The sequence below is a fragment of the Halictus rubicundus genome, chromosome 9 (assembly GCF_050948215.1).
Source record: "Halictus rubicundus isolate RS-2024b chromosome 9, iyHalRubi1_principal, whole genome shotgun sequence".
Classification (NCBI taxonomy): Eukaryota; Metazoa; Arthropoda; class Insecta; order Hymenoptera; family Halictidae; genus Halictus; species Halictus rubicundus.
This window is the reverse complement of record NC_135157.1, coordinates 18,115,366-18,137,827: the sequence shown is the minus strand read 5'-3', so window position 1 is coordinate 18,137,827 and position 22,462 is coordinate 18,115,366. Positions and strand designations below refer to the sequence as shown.

At 51.8% G+C, this 22,462-nt stretch overlaps 1 protein-coding gene across 6 annotated transcripts in view; it reads left to right on the top strand.

Annotated features, from left to right (window-relative positions):
* Nucleotides 1-1,060: 1,060 nt before the first annotated feature.
* Dip2 (disco-interacting protein 2) overlaps nucleotides 1,061-22,462 on the top strand; it is a 31,173-nt gene continuing 9,771 nt past the window's right edge. Inside the window, exons 1-12 of one of the 6 annotated variants that reach the window (XM_076793050.1) lie at nucleotides 1,062-2,168; nucleotides 2,582-3,678; nucleotides 6,463-6,534; nucleotides 11,054-11,293; nucleotides 13,910-14,047; nucleotides 18,100-18,294; nucleotides 18,967-19,459; nucleotides 19,618-19,954; nucleotides 20,055-20,278; nucleotides 20,463-21,052; nucleotides 21,130-21,560; nucleotides 21,632-21,863. In XM_076793050.1, the coding sequence (XP_076649165.1) occupies nucleotides 1,249-2,168; nucleotides 2,582-3,678; nucleotides 6,463-6,534; nucleotides 11,054-11,293; nucleotides 13,910-14,047; nucleotides 18,100-18,294; nucleotides 18,967-19,459; nucleotides 19,618-19,954; nucleotides 20,055-20,278; nucleotides 20,463-21,052; nucleotides 21,130-21,560; nucleotides 21,632-21,863 (4,969 nt within the window). In that variant the 5' untranslated portion in view covers nucleotides 1,062-1,248. Of the gene's footprint in view, nucleotides 2,169-2,581; nucleotides 3,679-6,462; nucleotides 6,535-11,053; nucleotides 11,294-13,909; nucleotides 14,048-18,099; nucleotides 18,295-18,966; nucleotides 19,460-19,617; nucleotides 19,955-20,054; nucleotides 20,279-20,462; nucleotides 21,053-21,129; nucleotides 21,561-21,631; nucleotides 21,864-22,462 lie in introns of all 6 variants that reach the window. The other 5 variants (XM_076793049.1, XM_076793055.1, XM_076793051.1 and 2 more) reach the window with 5 other exon arrangements.

Below are 22,462 nucleotides of genomic sequence, written 5' to 3'. Positions count from 1 at the left end.
TGGCTGGTTCCGGTGTGTCGTGTCCGATAAGAAGAATACGTGGCCGGCAGCGTCGAGTTTCCCGCAATTTCGCGCCGGCGCAAAATAATAAGCGCGCGGCGGTGTCTTCGGTGGGACGAGGAGAGGGTGAAATCGGTGTCGTAATCGTTCGAGGGCGGAGAAAGTATCGTCCAAGATCTTCTCAGCGATTCGAGATAGTTTCGTAGGAGGCGCGTGCACGGAGAACGGTATCGCGTTGCTCTTCGAGAAAGTTAACTACAACCGGTCGTTGGAACTACCGGAACGGACCTTCTTCGATTCTTCTGGCTTTGGAACACCTGCAATTTGCAAAATCACGAACCTAATCCAGACCCAACACCCCACGGAACCAAGAAGATAACTATCCTGGAGTTGAATCGGGAACGACACGGTCTCTGCGCGAATCCTATCGCTTTAAACGTGGAAAACGTGGAACAAGGAAGATATTCTACGGTGAAGCGGTTCAAACGGCTTCGCGGATTAAGCTTGGTCACGGCTTAATATTATTTTCCATGCGGCAGCAGCAACAGCAACAGCAGCAACGTCGGCGTACGAGCGCCGAATCGGTTTTTGCCGAAGAAGGATCTTGGTCGGTCGCAGTCTCAGGACAGAGAAAAGGGAGAAGAAGGGCGATGGGGAGAAAGGAGGAGGGACGACGACGCGGCCACGGCACGTCGAAAAAGGAAAGCCACGCTGATTCGCGACTCGAAGGTCTCGGTGTTGCACCTTAAGATCTCAGAAACGCGCAAGCGTGCTCGCTCGCCGAGATCGAGAGCCCCCGAGGAGAGGAAGGAGCGTCGATACCGATGTACAGGAGAGAGACGGTCCTCGGAGAACCAGTGCGAGGACCGGGCTAGCTGTATCTTGTTTCTTTCTCCCTTTCTCTCTCTCTCTCTCTCTCTCTCTCTCTCTCTCTCTCACTCTCACTCTCTCTCTCCTTGGAAGGTCTCCTCGATCGTGGAGAACGCGTGGCTCGCTCGAAGGACCCTCGAATCGACCCTTGATTCTCGAGGTATTCTCGAAGAATTCTCTGGTAAGGTACGCGTTCGGTAGCTCTCGAAAGCCGTCGAGTCGAGTCGAGTCAAAAAAACGAAGGGCGTTTTCGGTAAAGGAGGCTGGCACACATGAGGCTCCTCTACTCGAAGAAAAAATCTCGGACACGCGTGGAAGGACGAAGGGTGCCCGCGAGGATGCGGGAGAAACTCGTTTGGTGAACGCAGGGCCGAATCCATGAGGCCACTGTCCTTCGAGAACTTGAGGAGGCTCGTTGGCCGCAAGAAGGACCGTAACGAGCCGTCCTTCAAGCGCAGCGAGTCCTTCAAGCGAATATCGATCAGGAAGAGCTACCTGGATCGGGGCAAGCGACGCAACAAGCTTCAGAAGAGCGCCGAGCCGACGATTCCGCTCGGCGTCGACCCGAACTCGAACGAGAAATTTTTGGGAAAGGACACGATCGTCAAGGAGAAGATCGTCGAGAAGGAGACGGCGAGCATCGCGATCAAGGAGCAGAAATCGAACAAGTTACAGGGGGGCGACACGCTGAGTCGCGAGTCGATCAGCTACGACGAGTGGTTGCAGGGTGTCAGCTCGTCCTCGAGGGAGAAACTGGCGGAGGATCTGCAGCCGAGCAAGCAACAGCCACAGCCGCAGCCGCAGCCGCAGCATCAAGCTCACGGGAAGAACAAGATCGGCGGGAAGGTTCGAAAGCCGAGCGTGGCGACCGATCGCGTGACCGAGGACCTGAAGGTGCTCGAATTGGAGGCCTCGCCCGTGCTGTCCTCGAAACCGCTCCGCCGGAGCAGCCCGCTCCGAGGATCCATCGAGAAAATCGACGAGAGGAGCAACCACGCCGAGCAGGAGATTCTGCAAGCGCAAGAACACGTCTCCGTCGAGGGACCGCCCAGCGTCAGCATCAGTCTGGGCAGAATCTGGAGGGACGCGGTGCCGATCTCGATCGCGGTCCCCTATCCTCCCTCGGGTCTGTCGGTCCACCATTCGCTCGACAGCGCTCTCAAGGAGAGGAAACCTCAGCCCACGGTCGCCAGGACCGTTTCCGCTCCGGAAAAGACTTCGACCACCGACAAGGATGCCTCGTCCGGCTTTGGTTTTTCCCTCAGGATTGCCAAGTTGGCGGACTTTCGCGCAGCCAGGTTACTATCCGTCAATTTTTCAGGATTTTTCGGATTGCTCGTCGACGATGAAATTGATTCTATGGGCCGCCGAATCGAGTCGCGGTCTGCATCAACGGAGAGTGTTTTCCAAGTAAAAGGATTCGGATAGTTTGCGATCGAATGAGAAATGTAGTAGCGTATGGGTGCACGAGTGCGTGTGCGTGTGCGTCTGCGTCTGCATGTTTTCGAGTGCGTCTATGTGTATATGTGAGCAATTGCGCGCCAGGATATGCGGATGAATTTCTGTTGAAGAGTGCGAGAGACATTGAATTTTCAACGCGATCAAATTCTCTGTTTCACAATCGTTGAAAGTACCGTGGCCCAGAGTTGTCAATTTCATCGATCGGCTGGTTTCGCGAAGAAGCAAATACGAATGTGTCGCGTGCCAACAGGGGCACGAGAAACGGGTTGTTCAACCGTCGAGCGCAGAAGCCGGCGCCGAGCGTCAGCCCGGACGGTTACTTCAAACGGACGAATGCCTCCAGGCGTTCCAGTACTCGCCGGCGAGGTAAGAGAGCCTCGCAGAGATCCAAGAAGAAAACGCATCAACAGCAACAGCAGCAGCAGCAGCGACAACACCACCACCACCACCAACAACAACAACAACAACAACAGAAGCAGCAGCAGCAACAACAACAACAGCACCAATCACCGCGATCGAATAGCCCGGTATGGTTTGTACCACCGGAAAGGCGACGCTCGCGACGTCAGCGTCGAGTTTGGCGGGAGATTAGGTACCTTCCGGATGCGGAGGATTCGGCGATCGAGAGAATCGACGACTGGTCGTCGAATCTCTCCGACGATCAGTTCGACGACCTGAAGCTCTTGTTATCGGGGGATTTCAACGACAGGCGAGACGATGGAGCGCTAAACTCTCTGATCTCGTCGTCGCTCGGTTCGTTCTCGGTGACTTCCTCGTCGTCGTCGACGACGGTGACGGGTACGAGCACGGGAACGAGCACGAGCACGAGCAGGGCGTGTCCCGCGCCACCCAAGATCAGCGACTTCAACGAGGACAAGCTGTTTTCGGCGGAGCTGCGCACCAGCGGTCTGCTGGCCCGTAGAACCACTTGGCAGCCAGCAACCTCCAACTACTTTGCCAGCAACCAGTTTCTCAGCTTTGTGTCCAAAGGACAGAAGAATCTCATCGGCAAAGAGAACTCGAGGGCGGAGGCGACCAGCTACTACAGGTGTCTCTCGTCCACCGATACCGATACCAATACCAATACCAACACCGATACCGATAACGATAACGATAACGATATCGATACCGATGCCGACACCGATACCGAAACGGAGGACGAACCTGGTTGTCGCGTCGGCCTGGAACGGCGGAAGAGCTCGCATCCGGCTCAGAGGCAGCATCAGTTGAAGAGACAGAGATCCGGACTCAGACGGAGGCCGCTCCGCAGAAAGTCCCAGCTGAGGAAGACTTCCGGCCAGCCCGTTTTCCTCGTGCGGAAGTGCTCGTCTCTGAGGAAGAGACCTAGTAAGGGTCGACGCAGAAACAAATACAATATCGATTCGAGAAACGCTATCTAGCTGGCCAGCGCAACCGTGCGAACATCTTGCGTAGCTACCCTGCGTAAGAGCACAGGTTCCGAGTAAAAAGTTCAGAAAAGTCGAAAAACGCTAATGGTTTGCTGGCCAATTAGTTGCGCAACCTCTCTTCGCCTCTCGAGCTACTCGGAGCAATTGCGTCGCGATCGCCGCTACGTTCGCGGACGTTTCCAGATTAAAGGTCCACCTTCCTGAAGGTTTTAGCGTTCCAGCGAGCCAGCGTAACCGTCTTCTTCGTATCGGTTTGCGAACAACAAAATTTCCCGAGAAACTTTATTGTCAATCGCGAGGCTGTCTCTGTCTTCGTTTCGTTCCGAGATCTCTGTTGATCGTTCGTTGTAAGGGTGACCCGTGATCGACGTTGATTACGTAACGTGCCGATTTGCCCGATTTGGCTCGATCGGGGTTTTTGCTCGCGGTGAACTCGATTCGACGCCACGCGCGCGTTCCTTCTACTCGCATTATACTAATCGGCAACGTTCTTCGACTTCTTTCGTCTTGTCTCCCGTTGAAGCTCCATACCGTTCGCATACTACTCGCATAGTACGCGCATACTGTTCCCGCGCGACAGCGATCTCCTTCGACTCTGGAATTTCGAAGGTTGTCGGGCGTTTCGTCCGTTAGCTTGGCTTCGTTTTCGCGAGTCTGCTATCTTGTCTTGGAACGATTGAACCATTGCTAATTGTTCGATGACCGGATGGATGTTGCGATAACGCTTCACTAACATTCCCGACCTCTCGAGGTTCGATGTTATCGATCGCTGCTTTTATTTAGCAATTTTTCTAGATATATTCCGAAACTTCTTTCTCGAAATATCAGCAGATATAGCGACCGACACGGACCGAGATTTCGTCTTTACTCGATTCTTGATTCAATGTTAAGTTTTCCGCCACGCCACGTCACGCGACTCGACACGGTGGAAACGCTTGGTTTAACACTTTGGCAGTGGCAAATAACATTACGATGTATATCATGCAAATATTCGAATTGCAGGAAAAGGAACGTAAGAAGAATTAAAAATCAATTGGACCGTGCAAGACGGGATCTATTCTTCCGTCAGGAATTTGATTAGCCGGCTTCAAGTTGGTTCTGCGCTTTGCGAATCGCTGAGAAGCGCGCGATTCGTTTAAACGAATCGAGCGATAATACCTTGTGGCCCAGTTCCGGTCCATGCCGGTGCTCGCACCTGGAAAAATCGTGTCTCGGCCGTTAGCCGATCGATCCTGGGCATTTTCTCGAGTTACGAGGCGTGACGCCGCGTCGGCATGCCGACTCGACTGGTTTCGCGGCAACCAAGACACGTGGGCAAGCTCGTTGCTCGTTGCTCGTAGCTGGTTGCCGGTTGCCGGTTGCCGGTTGCCCGTTGCTGGTGGCTGATTGCTCCGCAGTCTAGTCCAGAGAGCCCACATCTAACCCAGAGAGCTCAGCCGAGTAGCAGAAAATTTACAATACCTACGAACTCGATAGAATTTCACGAACGAGAAACCCGTTTGTTTCTTTCGTGCGAAATTAGTCGTCGTTCCTCGAATCGCGGCGCGATTGCTCGCAGCTGTGTAGCGCGAGCGAAAATTCCTCGTCGTAAACGGATTGCAAATCTTTATAAACGATGCGTGTTTTTTTTTTCTTTTCTTTTCTTTTAACGGCCGCTCCGCGGTAATGTGATGCATCAATTTCGAATGTTTGAAAGTTAATTGGTAACCAGCTGCTCCAACACCGGAGCAGGGTGCGGTTTGGTCTCGAATCCGTGAAACCAGCTATCGGTCGAATCGTTGAAAGCGAGTCGGTTCGGACGATACTAATCGTTGCAGGTCCATTAGAGAACGCGTCGATCGATACGGTAAGCGAATCCATGATTGTTCGCGCGTTTCCGCAGCCAACGGCATCGAGAAACGATTCCGCTTCCATGGCGAAACAATATCGGTAGAACGTTACGAAAGAACGAGAACGTAATCTCGATTCGTCGGTCCACCGGCAAATCGATTCGCTTTATTTTCGTTATTAGGATATGTACCTGTATTTTGAACGCGAGATCAACGCGATTGGAACGGTTCGGTCAGAGAGCCCGTTTCCCGTGACTTTCGTTGATCCCGATCGACCGGCGCGACGACCGGTCTACGGTTATCTCCTTTTTCGAGCCGTGCCCGCGAATCATGGAAACCGGCAACAACTTCCAGCTCGCAGATGGTGTCGCGTTCACCGATCGTCCTCGAGATTCTTTGGTTCGTGCCGACAAATTACCTGCACGGAGCCATCGAGTTCTCGAGGGGAAGCGAGAGAAAGAAAGAGAGAGAGAGAGAGAGAGGGGGGAGGGGGGGACGCGCGTCCTTTTTCGGTACCGATGGAAATCAACACGGTGGTTGAGAAATTTCCAAGTGTACTTAACCGGCGGGTCGAGGGCGAGATAATTCAGTTCGCGGCGGTCCTCTCGCGTTTTCGCGTCGATCCTACATAAAAGCGATCGTGCTCGTGGATCTATTATGGAGCGCGGTTCGTTCGTTTCGTACGTACCGTCGATCAATGGTTGGTAGTTGACCCACGATCGATGGGTTCTCAAACTTTCGAATCCTTTTCCATGGAACGTCGCGCTTCGAGGAGAATTCGTTGACTCGATAGCTATCGGGATCCGATAAATTTTCGAATAAATCTTAGGTGGTTGGCGAACGATCGGCGGAAAGAGAAATTCACGGTGACTAACTCGATTCTCTGATTTCAGGGGACATAACGCAAAAGGGCTACGAAAAGAAAAGGACACGTCTACTTCAGCAATATGCCTCGAAGCAACTGGGTGAGTAAAAGCATTCCATAGATCGAGCAGCGTAGCCTAACCTATTTCAATCGTCGTAATTCATCCTCGTCGCGTTCGAAGAAAAGCTGCGCGAGTACGCGCGCATGGACGAGGGATGGTCGACTAAAAAAAAAATCGTTCCACGTTGATCGAACGTTCCCGTGGTTCAAATTTCACGGTACAATGCTAATATTGAATTTCGTTTTCTATTCGAACAGCTCCGCGAGAGTCTCGTCCTCGTCCTCGTCCTCGTCCTGGCGCGCGTCCTCGCGCGTGTCTATTGCGCCACGTCGAAACGCAACAACCAGTCTTTCTCGACGTCGTTGCCAGTAATATTAATCGCGTTCCGATTCTCAAGAGACACGGTCTCGCTTTCCGCGGCACACAATACCGGCAGATGCAATCGTAATGGGAACAAGCAAAGGAACGAGCGGACACGGCCGCGTAATCCTTCGCTTGGAAGCGCCAAGCCGCGCCCCGCGCCATTTTCCATCCGTCGCTCGCTTGCTTGCTCACTCGCTCGGTCGCTCGCTCGCTCGCCAGCGCCGGTTTTTCTCCGTGTTGTGTTTTGTTGCACAACCGGCGAGGCTTATCGCGCAGCCGTGTCGAGGCCCTCTCTGTTTTCTTGTCGCCAGCCGTCCTTTCAAAGATTTTTCCGTCGACTCGACTACGGTAGTCGAGCGACGCATCCTCTATCCTATTTGACCGTACTCTATTCTACTTCCGTTGTGCAATTCGGAAGCGATCGTTTCGATCTCGACCACGGTACTGCCACCTTGGCGGACAGAATTCTATTCGAAGAAGCACCCGTTCGTGTGCTAGATCTGGATTAGACCGTAGACGAATTAGGCTACGTCGGTGAAACTCCCGAATTACCAGCCATTCGAAAGCCTCGTCGAAGTACACGCGTCTTCTCTTTCCCCGCGGTAATGACCGTACTTTCGTACCAGACAATTTCACCGAGGATTTCCAATGCGCTATCTGTACGATGTCTTTCGCTACTTTGCTCCATCATCGATAACCGCGAAGTTTGTTGTCGACCGAATTGCGTCGCGCTTGCCTCCTGTTTACGCAGGGATAAGCAAGGCGTTGTTCAACATGCCGTTTTCTCGGAAATCTGCGCTAGTTGGTACAGGATCGAAGAAGAAAGCCTCGTCGTCTCGTCGTTAAATTTAAACGGTACGAAATACTACGGCCTTTTTTTTTTTAATTTTAATTCCAACTTGTTTTCAAAATTTGTTCGAGTTTCCGTTGAACGATCGATCGCATCGATCGCTTCGAATCTTCGGAATGACTCGTAAGAGCGGCTGTTAGCCACGTTATCGGTTGCAGTTGGCGCATCGTTTAACCTGTACCTGCACGCGGAAGAGCCACTTCCGCGTTATCTGCTCGTTATGTTATTGTTATAGGTACGAGGCGCGACACAGCGCAACGTACCTACATGCGTATACGTATCTGGCATTGTCGTGTACGCTGCACGACACCAAACGGAACGGTGCTCCCTTTTTCCAGGGGTCTGGTTACGTTTCGAAAATTTTTCACGAATCTTGGATACATAGTTGGCTTCTTTCGTCGATATCTTTGCGTTGTGCACAGACTATCGCAAACTCTGCGAAGCACACCGGTGCTTCGGACCCTCTTTTCGTCCCGTTTCGCGTTTCTTTTATCGCGATTCTTCGAACCGTATCGATTCCATCGTAGCAACGGTGCTCCCCCGATCGTTGCAGCTCGCTGGCTAGTCTTATTCGACTATCATGCATTGTTCGCAACGATTCGAGAACCAATTCGATTATCGTTTTTAAAGGTCGCGAGCCGCGACGAGCCACGAGCGGATCGAGCCGGCCAATACCTCCGATTCCGATACCGATACCGATACCGATACCAATACCAATATCCTCGACACCGCACACCATCAACCAACTCGAATAAGTGTCTCTTCTACGCGCCTTGGTTCCTTCCTAACGTCGTGAAAGAATGAATTTTTCAAATATCGCTACGAGCGTCAACGTTTTCCAGCTACTTTTGACGCGTGACAAGATGATTTGTTGTTTCGAGTTGCGATCGACGACGTTGCGCTGACGCGATGTCGCGTAAGAAGAAGTCGCGGTCGGAGATCACTACTTACATATAGAACAAGAAACACCGTACAAACGACGCCAACGGCGTTACTAAAACTAAACTTGCGTATTCAACGGTAAATTAAACGGCACAGAAAAAAAAAGTATAACCTCGCGTCGAAGATAACACCGAAGATGGCACGGGCTAAGGCAGATATAACTTGTGAAAAGTGCGTCGGATAACGAGTACGAAATTTCTCAACGATCTAGAATCTAGGCGGGTTGATCTATAGGTGAACACCATTCGTATACGGTATACGGTATATGGTATACGGTATACGGCATAACACAAGAGAAAAGAAAAGAAAAGAAAATAAAGGAGCTGGCTGCTTGCCCCTGCTGGTTCCTGCTAACGGTGTAAAACATTAGGCGTACATTTGTATAGCAAGCAACAGGATTCGCGTTGTTAGCCGAGGAGTAGTCGTCACGCGTGCTTCTCGCGAAATAGGAGTATATCGAGAAGCGATTTTTTTCCGAAAAACTGAACAGCTGCGAGATGCGACCTTCCCGTCCTGTTACACACAGTCGACAATCTTCCCTATCGAGCTCCCGGAATTACTATTCGATGACCCGTGATGTTCGTACACGTTCGAGCTAACCGTTGCGGTTCGCGGTCTACGGTCCACGGTCCACGCAGGGCAATTTCCGCGTTATTCCGTTTCGGTAGAACAACATCTATCCTTTCGAATTAACCAACGATATATTATTTATTTCGATTAGGCGATATTTCGAGTCAAGCGATAACGCCGCTTTTCATTCGTACTTGTTTTGCGCCATCTCTTCTCCGTAGCCATAGGAATTCTCGTTCGATTCGCGACCGTTCCAAGACGACCACGTAATCGCGAACAAAAGGTGGTTTCCACCTGACGACGCATCGCGTTTCGTCCGGTCTCGTCTCGTTCAACCGATGATTATACTGCCGCGTCATTGTGCTCGGTCGATCGGTTACCGCAGCCGGAACTTTTTCAATGGGTTCCGTGAAACGGGCCGGTTCAAAAGTTCACGGATTCCCGCGCGTTTTACGAATCACGCAACCGAATCGCGTTCCTCTTCTCTCGATCTCGGTGCCAGGCGGTTGCGTAAAAAGGAAAAGGTTGGAATCGTTTCTTCCGTGTGCACGCCAACAAAAACAATAAGACAAACGGAGAGGATAGGAGAGAAAAGAAAAGAAAAGAAAAAAAGAGGAGAGAAGAGATGCGAACGAACGGGTCGGGAAACGCTCGATAACTTGTTATCGCGCTTTCGCGATCGATGGAGCGTGCGTACAGTGCCGCTAAAAAGTATGTCGACGCTTCGTTGCGACAACCGAGCTTGTGTAAATCTAGTAAACACCTGCGAACTCGTTGATTGATTTCGATAAATTTTCTATACTCTGTGGTTCGCGTAGCAGACGATATGTCCTAAAAATTGCAAAGGTGTGAACAGTTTTGAACAGAAACGAATGTGCGCGATCAAATGGACCGAGTTCGATTTGCATCGGTGGTCACGATATTGTCACGATCCGACCGCAACCGACTCGAACGTTATTAAATTCCGTAGAGCGTGACTTACGCGTGAACATTAGCCTATTCTAATAGCGTTGAATCAGATTCGAGCGGACCGTGACCGCAACCGTGTTACGGGTACGGGTACGGGTGCGGGTACGGGTACTACGGGGGTACCGGCACGGGCACGGGCACGGGCACAGGCACGGACATTCCACGATACGTTATTCTACATATACCGGCGACCGACAACGGTCTGAAAAACGCCGAAGCACCTCTAAAATATCGTTTTCCAATATTACTTCCCCTTTCGCTTCTAATTACATCGGATAATCTCTTGTCGACTCGTTGCTCGCCGAGAGTAGGCTTCCCGTGTAAACCAAACTCCCCGTATTCCTCTATCCTTGCGAATCGATATTTTTTCCCCGTGAGTCTTTACACCGCGTAATTAGTCTCTTCGGCTACTCGCGAAATCCCTAGATTCGATCGGTACAGAAAAATCCTATCGCGATATCGTCGGATTGTCTCGATATTCAACGTTAAAATTTGCATCTGTCGGCGACTCTGATCTTTCTCTTGGAGACACGGTTATACCGAAGCGTCGCAAACGCGGCAATTAGCCGAACACTTTTCCACGATTAATTATTAAACCTCTAAATATGTATAATCGGTGGCTGGCAAAGACGAAGGCGAAAGCGAAGGCGAAGGAGAAGGCGCGGCGGGTGGAAAGCGACGCGTTTCCCCTTTTGCTCGAGAATCGGAACGGGAATACATACTTGGAGGGTGAAAGGCCGAGCACACGATGGAGAAAGACAGGGTCGGAGCGAGAATAAGTGTACGTGCGCGAGAGTACGAGGGAGAGAAGAAGAGAGTCTGGAGAGGGTGGCTTTTGCATATGCACACGTGTGTGGCGCACAGGGGCTGGAAACGATGGAGGAGGTGTCGGCGTCCTCGGTATCGAAAGGGTCGAGAGAACCGGGTATGGAAGCGGTGGCGGTAGCGGTGGCGGTGGTGGTGTCGGTGTCGGTGGTGTCGGTGGTGTCGGTGTCGGCGCCGGTGTCGGCGTCGGCGTCGGTGTTGGCGTCGGTGGACGACCACAGCCACGTGCACGCCGCACGCAACGCCGTGTCACGCACAACGAGAAGCGCTATCATTCAGGTAGCGCACTGACGACGCATTGCACGAATCACCGTGTAGTTTCTACTTTTTCTTTCGTTTCTCTCCATTTTCTGTTTTCTCGTACATTTTATCATTGTTCTTCTTTGTTTTATCGTTGCCTCGTAACAGTCGTAACCACACCTAGAGAGTTAGAGCGTTTATTAGAATCGAAGCCGAGACTCGCAAGGGGGAAACATCCATCGTCTACATCGCCGAACATCGTCTATCATTCCAGACACGATATCACCGCTGTACAGTGCGTTTTCCGTTTTCAGTTTTCTGTTTTCTGCTTTCAGTTTTCTATATTCCGTTAACTCTGTTTGTTGGTTCTTTGTTAACGCGAGTCCTTTACTCTGCCCCGTAGCTTACGCTAGAACGTGTGTCGTTTTTTTCCCCGTTTAGGGATGCGTTCCACCCACGTTCACCGACCAGTGTGCATTTTTGACTGTGCGAACTCATCGTCCATGTAGATGTCTGTTTCTCCGTTTTTCCACCTTTTTCGTTTCTGTTGTACGAACGGTGATCGACCAGCGGATTTTCTTGGTTCTGCTCCCTCTCCCTTCCTACATTTTAGGAATTTTGTTCGTCCCGGGCCGCGGGACTCCTTTCACTCTGTCGATCGCGAAAGATTCGTTCGCAGAGGATCGCGGAATCACGGGATCGGGACGATCCTAGCTCGACCCACCATCGTCACGCGTTTCACGATTCATCCCTGTAATTAATCTCGGTAATCCATAATCCGTACGTCATTTTCATCCGTAGCGCACGCTCGATTCAACCTCTTCGCGTCTTGTGACGATATGGAATTGGGGGGAGAGAGAGAGAGAGAGAGAGAGAGAGAGAGAGAGAGAGAGAAAGAAAGAAAGAAAGAAAGAGAGCGAGCATGGAATTTCGGTGCGGCACAGAATTCGAAGAGGTTGACGCGTGCTTATCGATCGTAGTTCGCTTGCTTGCTATCCTCGACTCGGCGCGTACCGGCTCGAGAGCGGAGACGCTTTTATACCTCGAATGTCCTCGAATACTCTTATAATTGGACTTTGTCGGGACCGATTGTTCCACCTTCGGCTGACTCGAAATAGCAGCCGACATTTCGCGGCCATTCACGATTCGATCCTCCGGTCTAATCCACGTGACTCGAGAGCGAAGACTCCAGCCAAGACTCCCTCCCTCGCGGCTCGATCGTCGATCGAGATCGAGGTATTGTAGATACCGACCGGTGTGACGTCGGCGACGTCGGACGACCATCTCGAGATTCGCGATATCGTTCCGAGGATGGCTTACATCTTATCCGTCCAACGCCTTTCTTTCATTTATTATTTTTGTTTTTTTTTTTTCTCGTTTGTTCGACAACGATTTTATCGAGCGGTCTTAAAAATGCACAGGACACGAATTATTCGTCGATATTCCTTGAACCGGTATAGAATCCTCCGAACGAAATAGCAAAAGGCTACGCGAAAATCGGAGATATTTAAACAAAATAGGACATTTAAAAATTGGCCGTTGATCGCGATACAACGTAAAAGACTTGGTCGCCGACCACGCGCGAACACGAAATTTTTCTAATAAAATTAGTTTACCGGTTCACACGAAAACGACCGAAGATAACTGGAAAGCGACGAGCAAACTGATCGTAGAAATGTTCAACTCTGAAATTTGTACGAATTCCTAGCTTGAAAAAGATGAAAGAATAGAATAGAAAGGAAAAAGAAATAAAGTAGCTGGTCGGTGAGGGGAAGATAGAATCGCGAATCGCTTCTCACGGATCCACCTCCTCGTCCAATCTCTGTCCGTGCCGCAGAGAACGGGACTGCGAGCAATCGATAAAACTGAAATCGTGATAGTCGTCGCAGCTTCCGAAGGTGGAACGACCGATCGCCGTTTTGCGTCGTTTGCTATGACGTTCGAACCGCGCCTAAAGAAACGATCCTACTGAAATTCGTTGCGGCCAGCCGGGCTAGGGTGCGATTCGTTAGACTGCGCACCGTTGCATCGCGATCGTCTGTCTATACTCCGTCGATTCGGCGAATCGACCAACACACCCTTCGAAACGATTCGAGACAAGTGGACCAACGGTGAGAAGAAAAGTATAGGCGTGAACGGAGGTGAAGGGAGTGTGTTTGCGTGTGTGTTTGCGCGAGCGAGTGTCTGTCTCTCTTCTAATCTGTTGTCTAGCAAGTTTTGCGTCTTTCTGTTAGTTTCTTCGATCCGGAAGAGAGAATCGGTTTCCGATCGAGCGTGGCTGAATCTTCTCGGTTGTACAGCTGCATAGATCGAAAGCCCGTCGTAGTCCCGAAATATCGTTTCTCAAGGCCCGGCTCGTTAGTAGGATAAAAGCGTCGACGGTATAAAGTACAGAGGATACAACGACTGTAGAAAGTATTCGTGTATAGAGTATAGAAAACAGAAAATAGAAAATAGAAAATAGAAAATAGAAAATAGAAAATAGAAAATAGAATATAGAATATAGAATATAGCATATAGAATATAGAATATAGAATATGCATAGAATAAAGAGTATAGAGTATAAAGAGGACCGAGACCGAGTAACCTGCCGATCCTCGTAGAGCTCCTTTCTCTGTCTATGTGGCGTTGTTGTTGTTGTTGTGTTGCATGCAGGAGGCCGGCTAGTACCTGGCGGGATCGCTAGTCCCCCGGGATCTGGCGGCTCGACCGGAAACACCGGGAACTCGAACTCGGCGGCTGCGAGACGCGGCAATCGCAGACTCACGCGCAATGAGAGCCGCTATCATTCCGGTGAGTACATCACAGCTGGACGATCAAACGGTCCGAGAGCGAGAGCGAGTGCGAGAGCGAGAGCGCGAACGCGAGCCCGAGTGCGACCGCGACCGCGCGACGATAAATAAGCTACGGAAAAGAAAACAGAAAGAACCGTTTAACGGGTCCTTAACCCTCGGACGACGCCGGCTATGCACGTATGCACGCTTTTAACGTCTACTTATTCAAACTATAGAGAGCCTCGACGTTTACCCGTTACCATGCAGCGCATCGCAGGGCCGGCTTCGTCCTGCGAACTGCCAAAGTAGTTTTCCTTCTTTCCCTTTCTTTCGTTTCCACCGGTCGTCGCGTCGACGGACTCGTTTTTGTCGGACGCAATTACCCCCGATCACGCGTTCGTCCATACGGTCACCGAGTTTCTTTTTGTTTCGTGTCATTGTCCGTACGGTGGCGCCCTTGCGAATCGTCGTCCTTTTTTCGCAGTAACGACAACGATGTTCGATTATGTACGATTCCAATCAGAACGTGTCTTAATTTTTTAAATCGATTATTTCGAATATCGCTTCGGCTCGCAAAAACCCGTCGTTTGATGTACAAATTTTAGAGCATTCGCTCGATTCTACTTCGGTGTGGATCATTTTAAAAGATGTGCCTCGTCTCGCCTCGCCTTGCCTCGCCCACCCTCGCCTCGCCTCGCCTCGCCTCGCCTATACCTCTGCTTTCCTATCCTCTTTTCGTCTTGCTGGAGCGAGGACGCTTCAAGATATTCAAATTTCATGGAAGAATCGATAAAGAGGCCGTTGGTATTGAAGAGTTAACTCGGCAACCCTGAATCCAGACGCGACGGATTCTCGATCGATGAAACACAACGCTGTCATTTTCTATGATCTTGTAACGCAGCTTCTCTAGACAGTGAGAGGAGAAACGATTAAAAGCGCGCGTTGGCTCGTCGCTATGATCGGGAAATAATTCGAATATTTTGAGAATCGGAAAACGAACAAGATTTTCATTTCTCGGGAAAAAGACAAAGAAATATTGAATAGATGTGTCTGAATTCGCCCGATAGCTACTGCGGTATTCTAATCAATCGACTCGATCGAGAGTCCGTCGTCGGTTAATTAAATCATATTTTAAGGAGTACCTTGACCAGAGCGATCGGCAAAAATGAATGTCAAATCGTGATCGGTTCGCTCGGACTCGCTCGGACTTGCTCGGAAATGACGACTCGCGGTCGGAGTAGTCGGCATTGAGCTCGATTAGCTCGCCCCGCGGAAATATGGTCCGCGAGTGCAGAGAACGCGCTTTCGGCGCGCGAGTGCTTTCTGCTCTGATAAAACGTTTCCTTCTCTGCGCGACATTTGCGCTCCTCGATTCCACGATTCCACGATTCCACGACTCCTCACCGACTCCTCGACTTTTCGAGTCTCGAAAGCAGCTGGTCGCGCAGCGATTGCCGCGGGACAAACAAGCAAACGAACGAACCAGCCGCTTTTCCCGGGAATAATGCATCGATCACCGTAAGAAATCGTAAATTCGGAATGCTGCCTGTAATTGCACGATCACCCCACCTTCCACCTGCCGGCTCAACTTCCCGAACCATTTGTAAACACTTGCAGCACAAAATTTATTTCCATCCGTGTTGTACCCCTCGATAGCTCGATCGGTGTTCCAATGTTTCTCCCGCGGAACGTTTTCCAAACAATTGTTCCCACGGAATCGATGTAAAATTTTCGTGGAAAGTTAAAAAACTGGCTGCTTCCTCAATCCTTTTTTCCTCGTTGTTTTTCTCCGATACTCTTACATGTTTTTATTTGTATTTTTATTTTTACTTTTTTCGTTCATGTTAACGTCGAGTCAACGATTCTTAAGATACGATTGATTCAACGATGAAATCCCGATCGGGAAGCGGTCTCTTGCAACACTTTGATCGTCAAAGTGAACTTCCGTTTTTTCGCTTTCGAAAGCTTACGGAACGTCGGCGTCAGCATTGGCGTCGACGTCGGAAACCTCGGTAACAAATGAAATTCGGCGTCGACGGTGGAACTCTTGCTCGATTCGAACCCGGTACATATCTACTCTCGCGCTCTCGGTGCTCGCCAGAACGGAACGAAAACCGAACGGTTCTCCGTTCGGCGCGTAAAAATCCGCGCGTGGAAACTTGGTGTATTTAGAGTCCCGAGTCTAAACTTCTAGAGGCCTGGTACACCGTTACCGGTCGAAGAGGACGACGGTTGCTCGCGAAATACGAGTCGTCGTCCGCTCAGGAAACATCCTTGCGCGCGCCATTACGTTCGCGAGTCCTATTTTCAAGTAACCGGGATGGATACATATTATAGCCACAGGGAGCAAATCAATGTTTTATCGCAAACATATGATTGGAAAGATTGTACGTTCTCGCGTCCAATATCTTGGATCGTGTATTCTTGCACCCTGCTGAAATTCCTCGAGCAACATATGTATATGTATTCGAATACCATTCTCGGGAGTCTAAAACGAAAATGACCAAAGTAGCGATTGTACGTTTCGTCTCGCTTCGTTTCGTTTCGTTTCGTTTCGTTTCGTTTCGTTTCGCGTTATAACCACAAACTCACCGTTTCCGCGGAGATTTTCACAGTTCGGGAAATAAAATGAAAGTATTTCGGTCCGATGGTACGCTGCATACCGTATGCGGTACGCTGTACACTGTACTTACGTCATACGTCTCAGCGTGGCGTGGCGTGGCGTGGCGTGGCGTGGCGTGGCGAGGCGCGGCGCGGCAGGGTCGACGGGGCAATAGTTGCCAGTTCGGATGATCAATCGTGTCCATAGTCAGCCCCGTTCCTCGCTTGCTCCGATAGTTTACATCTGTACGAGGATAATTTAAGAAAGTGATGTCGCGCAACGTCCACGCCTATACAGACGGCGTAAACTGTACGAAATCGCTGCTTGCTTCTTATTCGAGGTATCGCTACGTATAGCGTGCGCTACAAATTCAATTATCTTTTTACCTTGAATTTCCGAACGAATCGAGAATAGCTAAAAAGAAAAGAAAATAGGCAAGACCCGTACACGTGTAACGATTCGAAACAGAGAAGAAAGCCACGTCGATAGAAAATATACAAAGTTAAACGCGATAAGAGCCGTGCGTTGGGTTCGGTCAGCGAATCGCGGCATTTCCGGTCGCCACCGCGCTTTTTCGTATCGTTGTTACGACATCGGGCAAGATCGAGACGCGCCGCAGTTTCTGGCGGGAGGCACTCGCGCGATCACGCATGGTCCGTGCTGCGCAGCCGCGTGCAGCCACGGGGATAAGATAATTCGACGCGCCGCTTTCCTGAAAAATTCCAGAATAAATTGTTCCTGGATGCGCGCGGCGAGCCTCGATTTACGGGACCGTTGAGCATCCGAACGCGTCCGCTGCTGCGTCGCCGTCCAGATCCGAACATCTTACCGAACGTTAATTTCCGTTCCCCGGGGGAGCGTCGATCGCGTCCACGGTTTCATCTTTATTCGTTTCATTCTCTGACGACCAGCAAAGTTCCACTAAGAACTTTTAGAAAAATCAGCAATTCCTTTTAGCCGATCGTTTAAGAGACTCTCTCGACCTCTCTTACCTTACGACCTCTGGTTGAAATCACGCTCGCCAAATTTACCTTATCGTACGATCGTACGAAAATCGTCGCGTTGCTCGACACATTGTACGATGACGGCAGCAATTGTCGGAGCAGCAAACGCGTTCGAGATTCCTCGGCCAGCAAGCTACTATGTACATACTTGAAAAATTCTGAAATCGAATGAACCAACGGTGCGGACCGAGTAGTCGAGTAGTCGAGTAGTCGAGTAGCCGAGTAGCCAGGGTTTGCTTCGAGTAGGGAACGTAACTGGCGTGCTCTGGACTCGATGTCCAAGGTGCGATCCGAGCGTATACCAGGGAATACGATTTCGCGTGGGATGCGTGGTTTGTGCGGGGTCGCTCTGACGCTCGAAAGCTCGGAAAGCTCGGAAAGCTCGGAAAGCTCGGAAAGCTGAAAAGCACTAGAGGCGCGTTCTCGACGTTGCGATTTGCTGACGGTTGGGCATTGATTGCACAGAGGTGCGGCAGGAGGCGGTACAACAGGCTTTGGCAGCGATGCAGGGTCGACCGAAGCCGTCGCTGCCGATGCCGTCGAAGAGGACCTCCGTGATGGCCAGGAGCCCGGATAGGGAGCGTCGCGACAGCGGCGAGTCCAGCAGCGACGAGGACAGCGTGGTCACCGAGGAGAGCCCCGGCGCCGGTGGTCCGACGGGTATAACTTTCGAATCTCATTCTATCCGTGCTTACCTTGATCCGCGACCGCTTGTCCGTCGTAAATTCAGAACGCGACGCTACGTGCCTGGTCGCGCCTTTGACCGCGTCCCCGCGACCGTTCCATCCAATCGGAGTTCCGCTCCGCGCCGCGCCACTCCAATCGTTTTCGGTTTATCGCCTGTCGTTAATGCGGATTTACTGTTGAGATACAGCGGCCGGAACGGACGAACAATCGCCGGAGACGTTCGCCGCTGTCAAAGATTTTTCTTTGGCTACCGCTTTGGCTTCCGGGTAGCGCGCGGATCGCGACTATGCCGTTATTCTTTAAATTCGCAGTCGGAGCCGGATTCGTAGACGCGTATCCGTTTTTTCGCAGCTTACCCTCGGACGCTTTGCAGAGCGTTGTCGCTGGTGTTATCGGTGAACGGTATATACGATACACGGTAGACGGTAGACGGTAGACGGTAGACGGTAGACGGTAGACGGTAGACGGTACACGGTACACGATATCCGGTATACACGTACCGTGTACGGTAAATGGCAAACTGCAAACGGATGTACGTCTCCTCGATCGAAACGCAGAGACGACGGAGCCGGTCCCGATTGGTTTCGGAGGCGCAGCTCGTCGCTGATCGATCCTCGGTCCAAAGCTCGAGCATGGGTGTTTCAGGCACAGGATTGTCGGACACGAGCAGCACCGGTTCGGCGCGGGATACGCCTCCGCCTCCGAGACCACCGGCCAGGAGACCTCCTGGCGCGGACATCACGGACATCGCGGAGTACACGCCCCATGCCTACTGCAACATCCAACCACCGGATGTGACGCACACGAGCAACACGCCGGCCGCGCAACAGTCGACTAGGCGGCCGGGCGCCGACCGCGTGAATCGGTATCACGGGGTCGAGGATCAAAACAACACCGGGACCACCGGCCGATGGAAAGTGTCCGCAAAGATCCAGCAGCTGCTCAACACACTGAAACGGCCGAAGCGCCGGCCACTGCCCGAGTTCTACGAGGACGACGACATCGAGCTGGAAATCGCAGCCAATCCGAAGGACCCGAACGCCCCGAAGCCCGAGGGCGGATCCATGACCTCCGCGGTCGGCGAGACAACCTCGGTGGCTGCCGGACTTCCAAGGTCGCTCGAGGCCGCTATTCAAAGGTGAGAGCTACCTGCTGCCTACCTATCCGCGTCTTTGCTCGCACGTTCTTCGTTCGAGCGTCTACGGAAGAAACGAAATCGCGTTTGTTCGGTTGAAAACCGGCGATCGAACTGTTCGACTCGGCAACACGATACGATATACGATTGTTTGCGTTCAGGTACGGCTCGTCGACGTGCAAAGCGCCGGTCGCCACGGTTCTCGATCCAAACGGCAAGTTTTGCGTGACGCTCACTTACGGGAAGCTGTTGAGTCGCTCCCACAAGATAGCTTACACGTTGCTGAACAAGGCTCTGAGTCGCGGAGGCGATTGCTGTCTGAAGCCCGGCGACAGGATCGCCCTGGTTTATCCGAACAACGATCCTATCAGTTTCATGTGCGCCTTTTACGGTTGCCTTCAAGCCGGAATCGTACCTGTGCCGATAGAGGTACCCCTGACGCGCCGAGACGCGGGCTCGCAACAGATCGGTTTCCTTCTGGGAAGCTGCGGCATTCAGGTGAGACGATCGTTCCTTCGAAGCGCATCCGCGTTTCTCCTGATCTCGCTTTTCACTAAATACGTATTCGAACACGTTCGACACCGACCGCGACCTCCAGGTAGCGTTGACCAGCGAAGCCTGTCTGAAAGGCCTGCCAAAGACCGCAGCCGGCGAAGTGGTGGCGTTCAAAGGCTGGCCGAAACTTCACTGGTTCGTCACCGGACACTTGGGCAAGACACCGAAAGATTGGCTACCTCCGGCGCGGTTGACCGACGACACCCCGGCGTACATCGAGTACACCACCGACAAGGATGGTTCGGTGATGGGAGTGACGGTAACCAGGTATCCGTTCGCTCTACTTTTTACGTCGATTCGTTTCACCGGATGAGCATTATCGCTGAATATTTTCCTCTATTCGTAAGCGCACAGAGCCGTTTCCTGTCGCGCGCGCGCGCGCGCGCGCTAACCGCATCGGCCGGATCGTCGAATCAACTAACTCGACCCGTCGTCGTATCGTCGATTTCAGGTCGGCGATGTTGACGCATTGTCGGGCCTTGACGCAGGCCTGCGGCTACACGGAAGGCGAGAACGCGGTTTGCGTTTTGGACTTTAAGCGGGAGGTCGGTCTCTGGCACAGCACCCTGACCAGCGTTCTAAACGGGATGCACGTCATCTTCATCCCGTACGCTCTGATGAAAGTGAATCCCGCCAGTTGGATGCAGATGATCACGAAACATCGGGCCAGCGTGGCCGTGGTCAAGTCGCGAGATCTTCACTGGGGTCTCCTCGCCACGAAGGACCACAAGGACATCTCGTTGTCGTCGCTGAGGTTACTGCTGGTAGCCGACGGGGCGAATCCGTGGTCTCTGTCCTCGTGCGACCAGTTCCTCTCGGTATTCCAGTCGAAAGGATTGCGACCGGACGCCGTGTGCCCGTGCGCGTCCTCCAGCGAGGCCCTAACCGTGTCCGTCAGGAGACCGGGCCGGGCCGGCGTGAACGCCACCGGTCGAGGCGTGCTGTCCATGTCCGGGCTGAGCTACGGGGTCGTCAGAGTCGATCAAGAAAATTCGCTGACGTCGCTAACGCTTCAGGACTGCGGTCAAGTCATGCCAGGAAGTAAGTTTGCCTCCGTTTCGCTGTGTTATCTCGTTCCGTCGCTCTACGACACCGTGTGCATGCATTTTCTCGCAAAGGTATCGTTGTCGTGATCAAAATGGAAGGACAACCGTTCATCTGCAAGACCGACGAAGTGGGCGAGATTTGCGTGCACAGTTCGGCCACCGGGAACCAGTACTGGGGACTGCAAGGGCTAACCAACAACACGTTCAAGGTGTCTCCGTTGCAAGCCGACGGCACTCCGCTCGGCGACGCGGAGTACACGCGATCCGGTTTGCTGGGTTTTCTCGGTCCCGGCGGCTTGGTGTTTGTCTGCGGCTCGCGCGACGGACTCATGACCGTCACCGGCAGAAAGCACAACGCCGACGATATCATCGCTACGGTTCTGGCCGTCGAGCCCATGAAGTTTATTTACCGCGGTAGAATCGCGGTATTTAGCGTACGAGTTCTCAGAGACGAGAGAATATGCGTGGTCGCGGAACAACGACCGGATTGCAGCGAAGAAGAGGTAAGCGTTTTCGCTAATCTAATCTTTTCGGTGCGGGGAGACACTTACAGGGACTCGTTCTACCGTTGCAGAGTTTCCAATGGATGTCGCGAGTTCTCCAAGCGGTGGATTCGATCCACGCCGTTGGGATCTACTGTCTGGCGCTGGTGCCACCCAACTATTTGCCAAAGACGCCGCTCGGTGGTATACACCTATCCGAAACGAAACGACGTTTTCTAGAGGGTACCCTACACCCGGCTAATGTTCTGCTTTGTCCGCACACTTGCGTTACCAATCTACCGAAACCACGCGAAGTCCATTCAGGTAAGCGGTCGCGCGTTCACCCGCGAGTACTATGCCCCCGAACCGAACACCGCACAGGTATACCGATCGATATTCACCGACCAATCGATCGTCAATGAATTTACATGAATGTCAGCAAGTACAAGGATTTATATACGCTTTCACGTTTGTTTCTTCTGTTTTCTTTTCTATTTTTTTTTTCTATTTTTTTTTTTCTATTTTTTTTCCTACGCAAGCCGACCGAAGCGGGGATCCAAGGAATCGGCGAAAGATGGCGGTCGTCGGTCGGTCGGTCGCGGGAACATTCCTCGAGAAAAATGGAACGGTAATCCTGCTCTTTCGCATCGGTTCCTTGGATCGCGTCGCTCGACCATTTTATTATGGGTATGATCAATGAGAGAATGAATGGAAGCGATCGTTCGAATTCGATTCGATTCGAATCGGGAGTCGCGACTCCCCGACTAACGCGAAGGAACGTAACACTGCGCTTCTCTACCGGAGTTATAGTCGTCGGTAGGCTTTTCTAGCAACTTGGCACAAATGTACAAAGTATATAACCGTCTCTTGCTACATATCATGTATCCCAGGTTAACCCACCATACTACTCTATCACCGAGTAC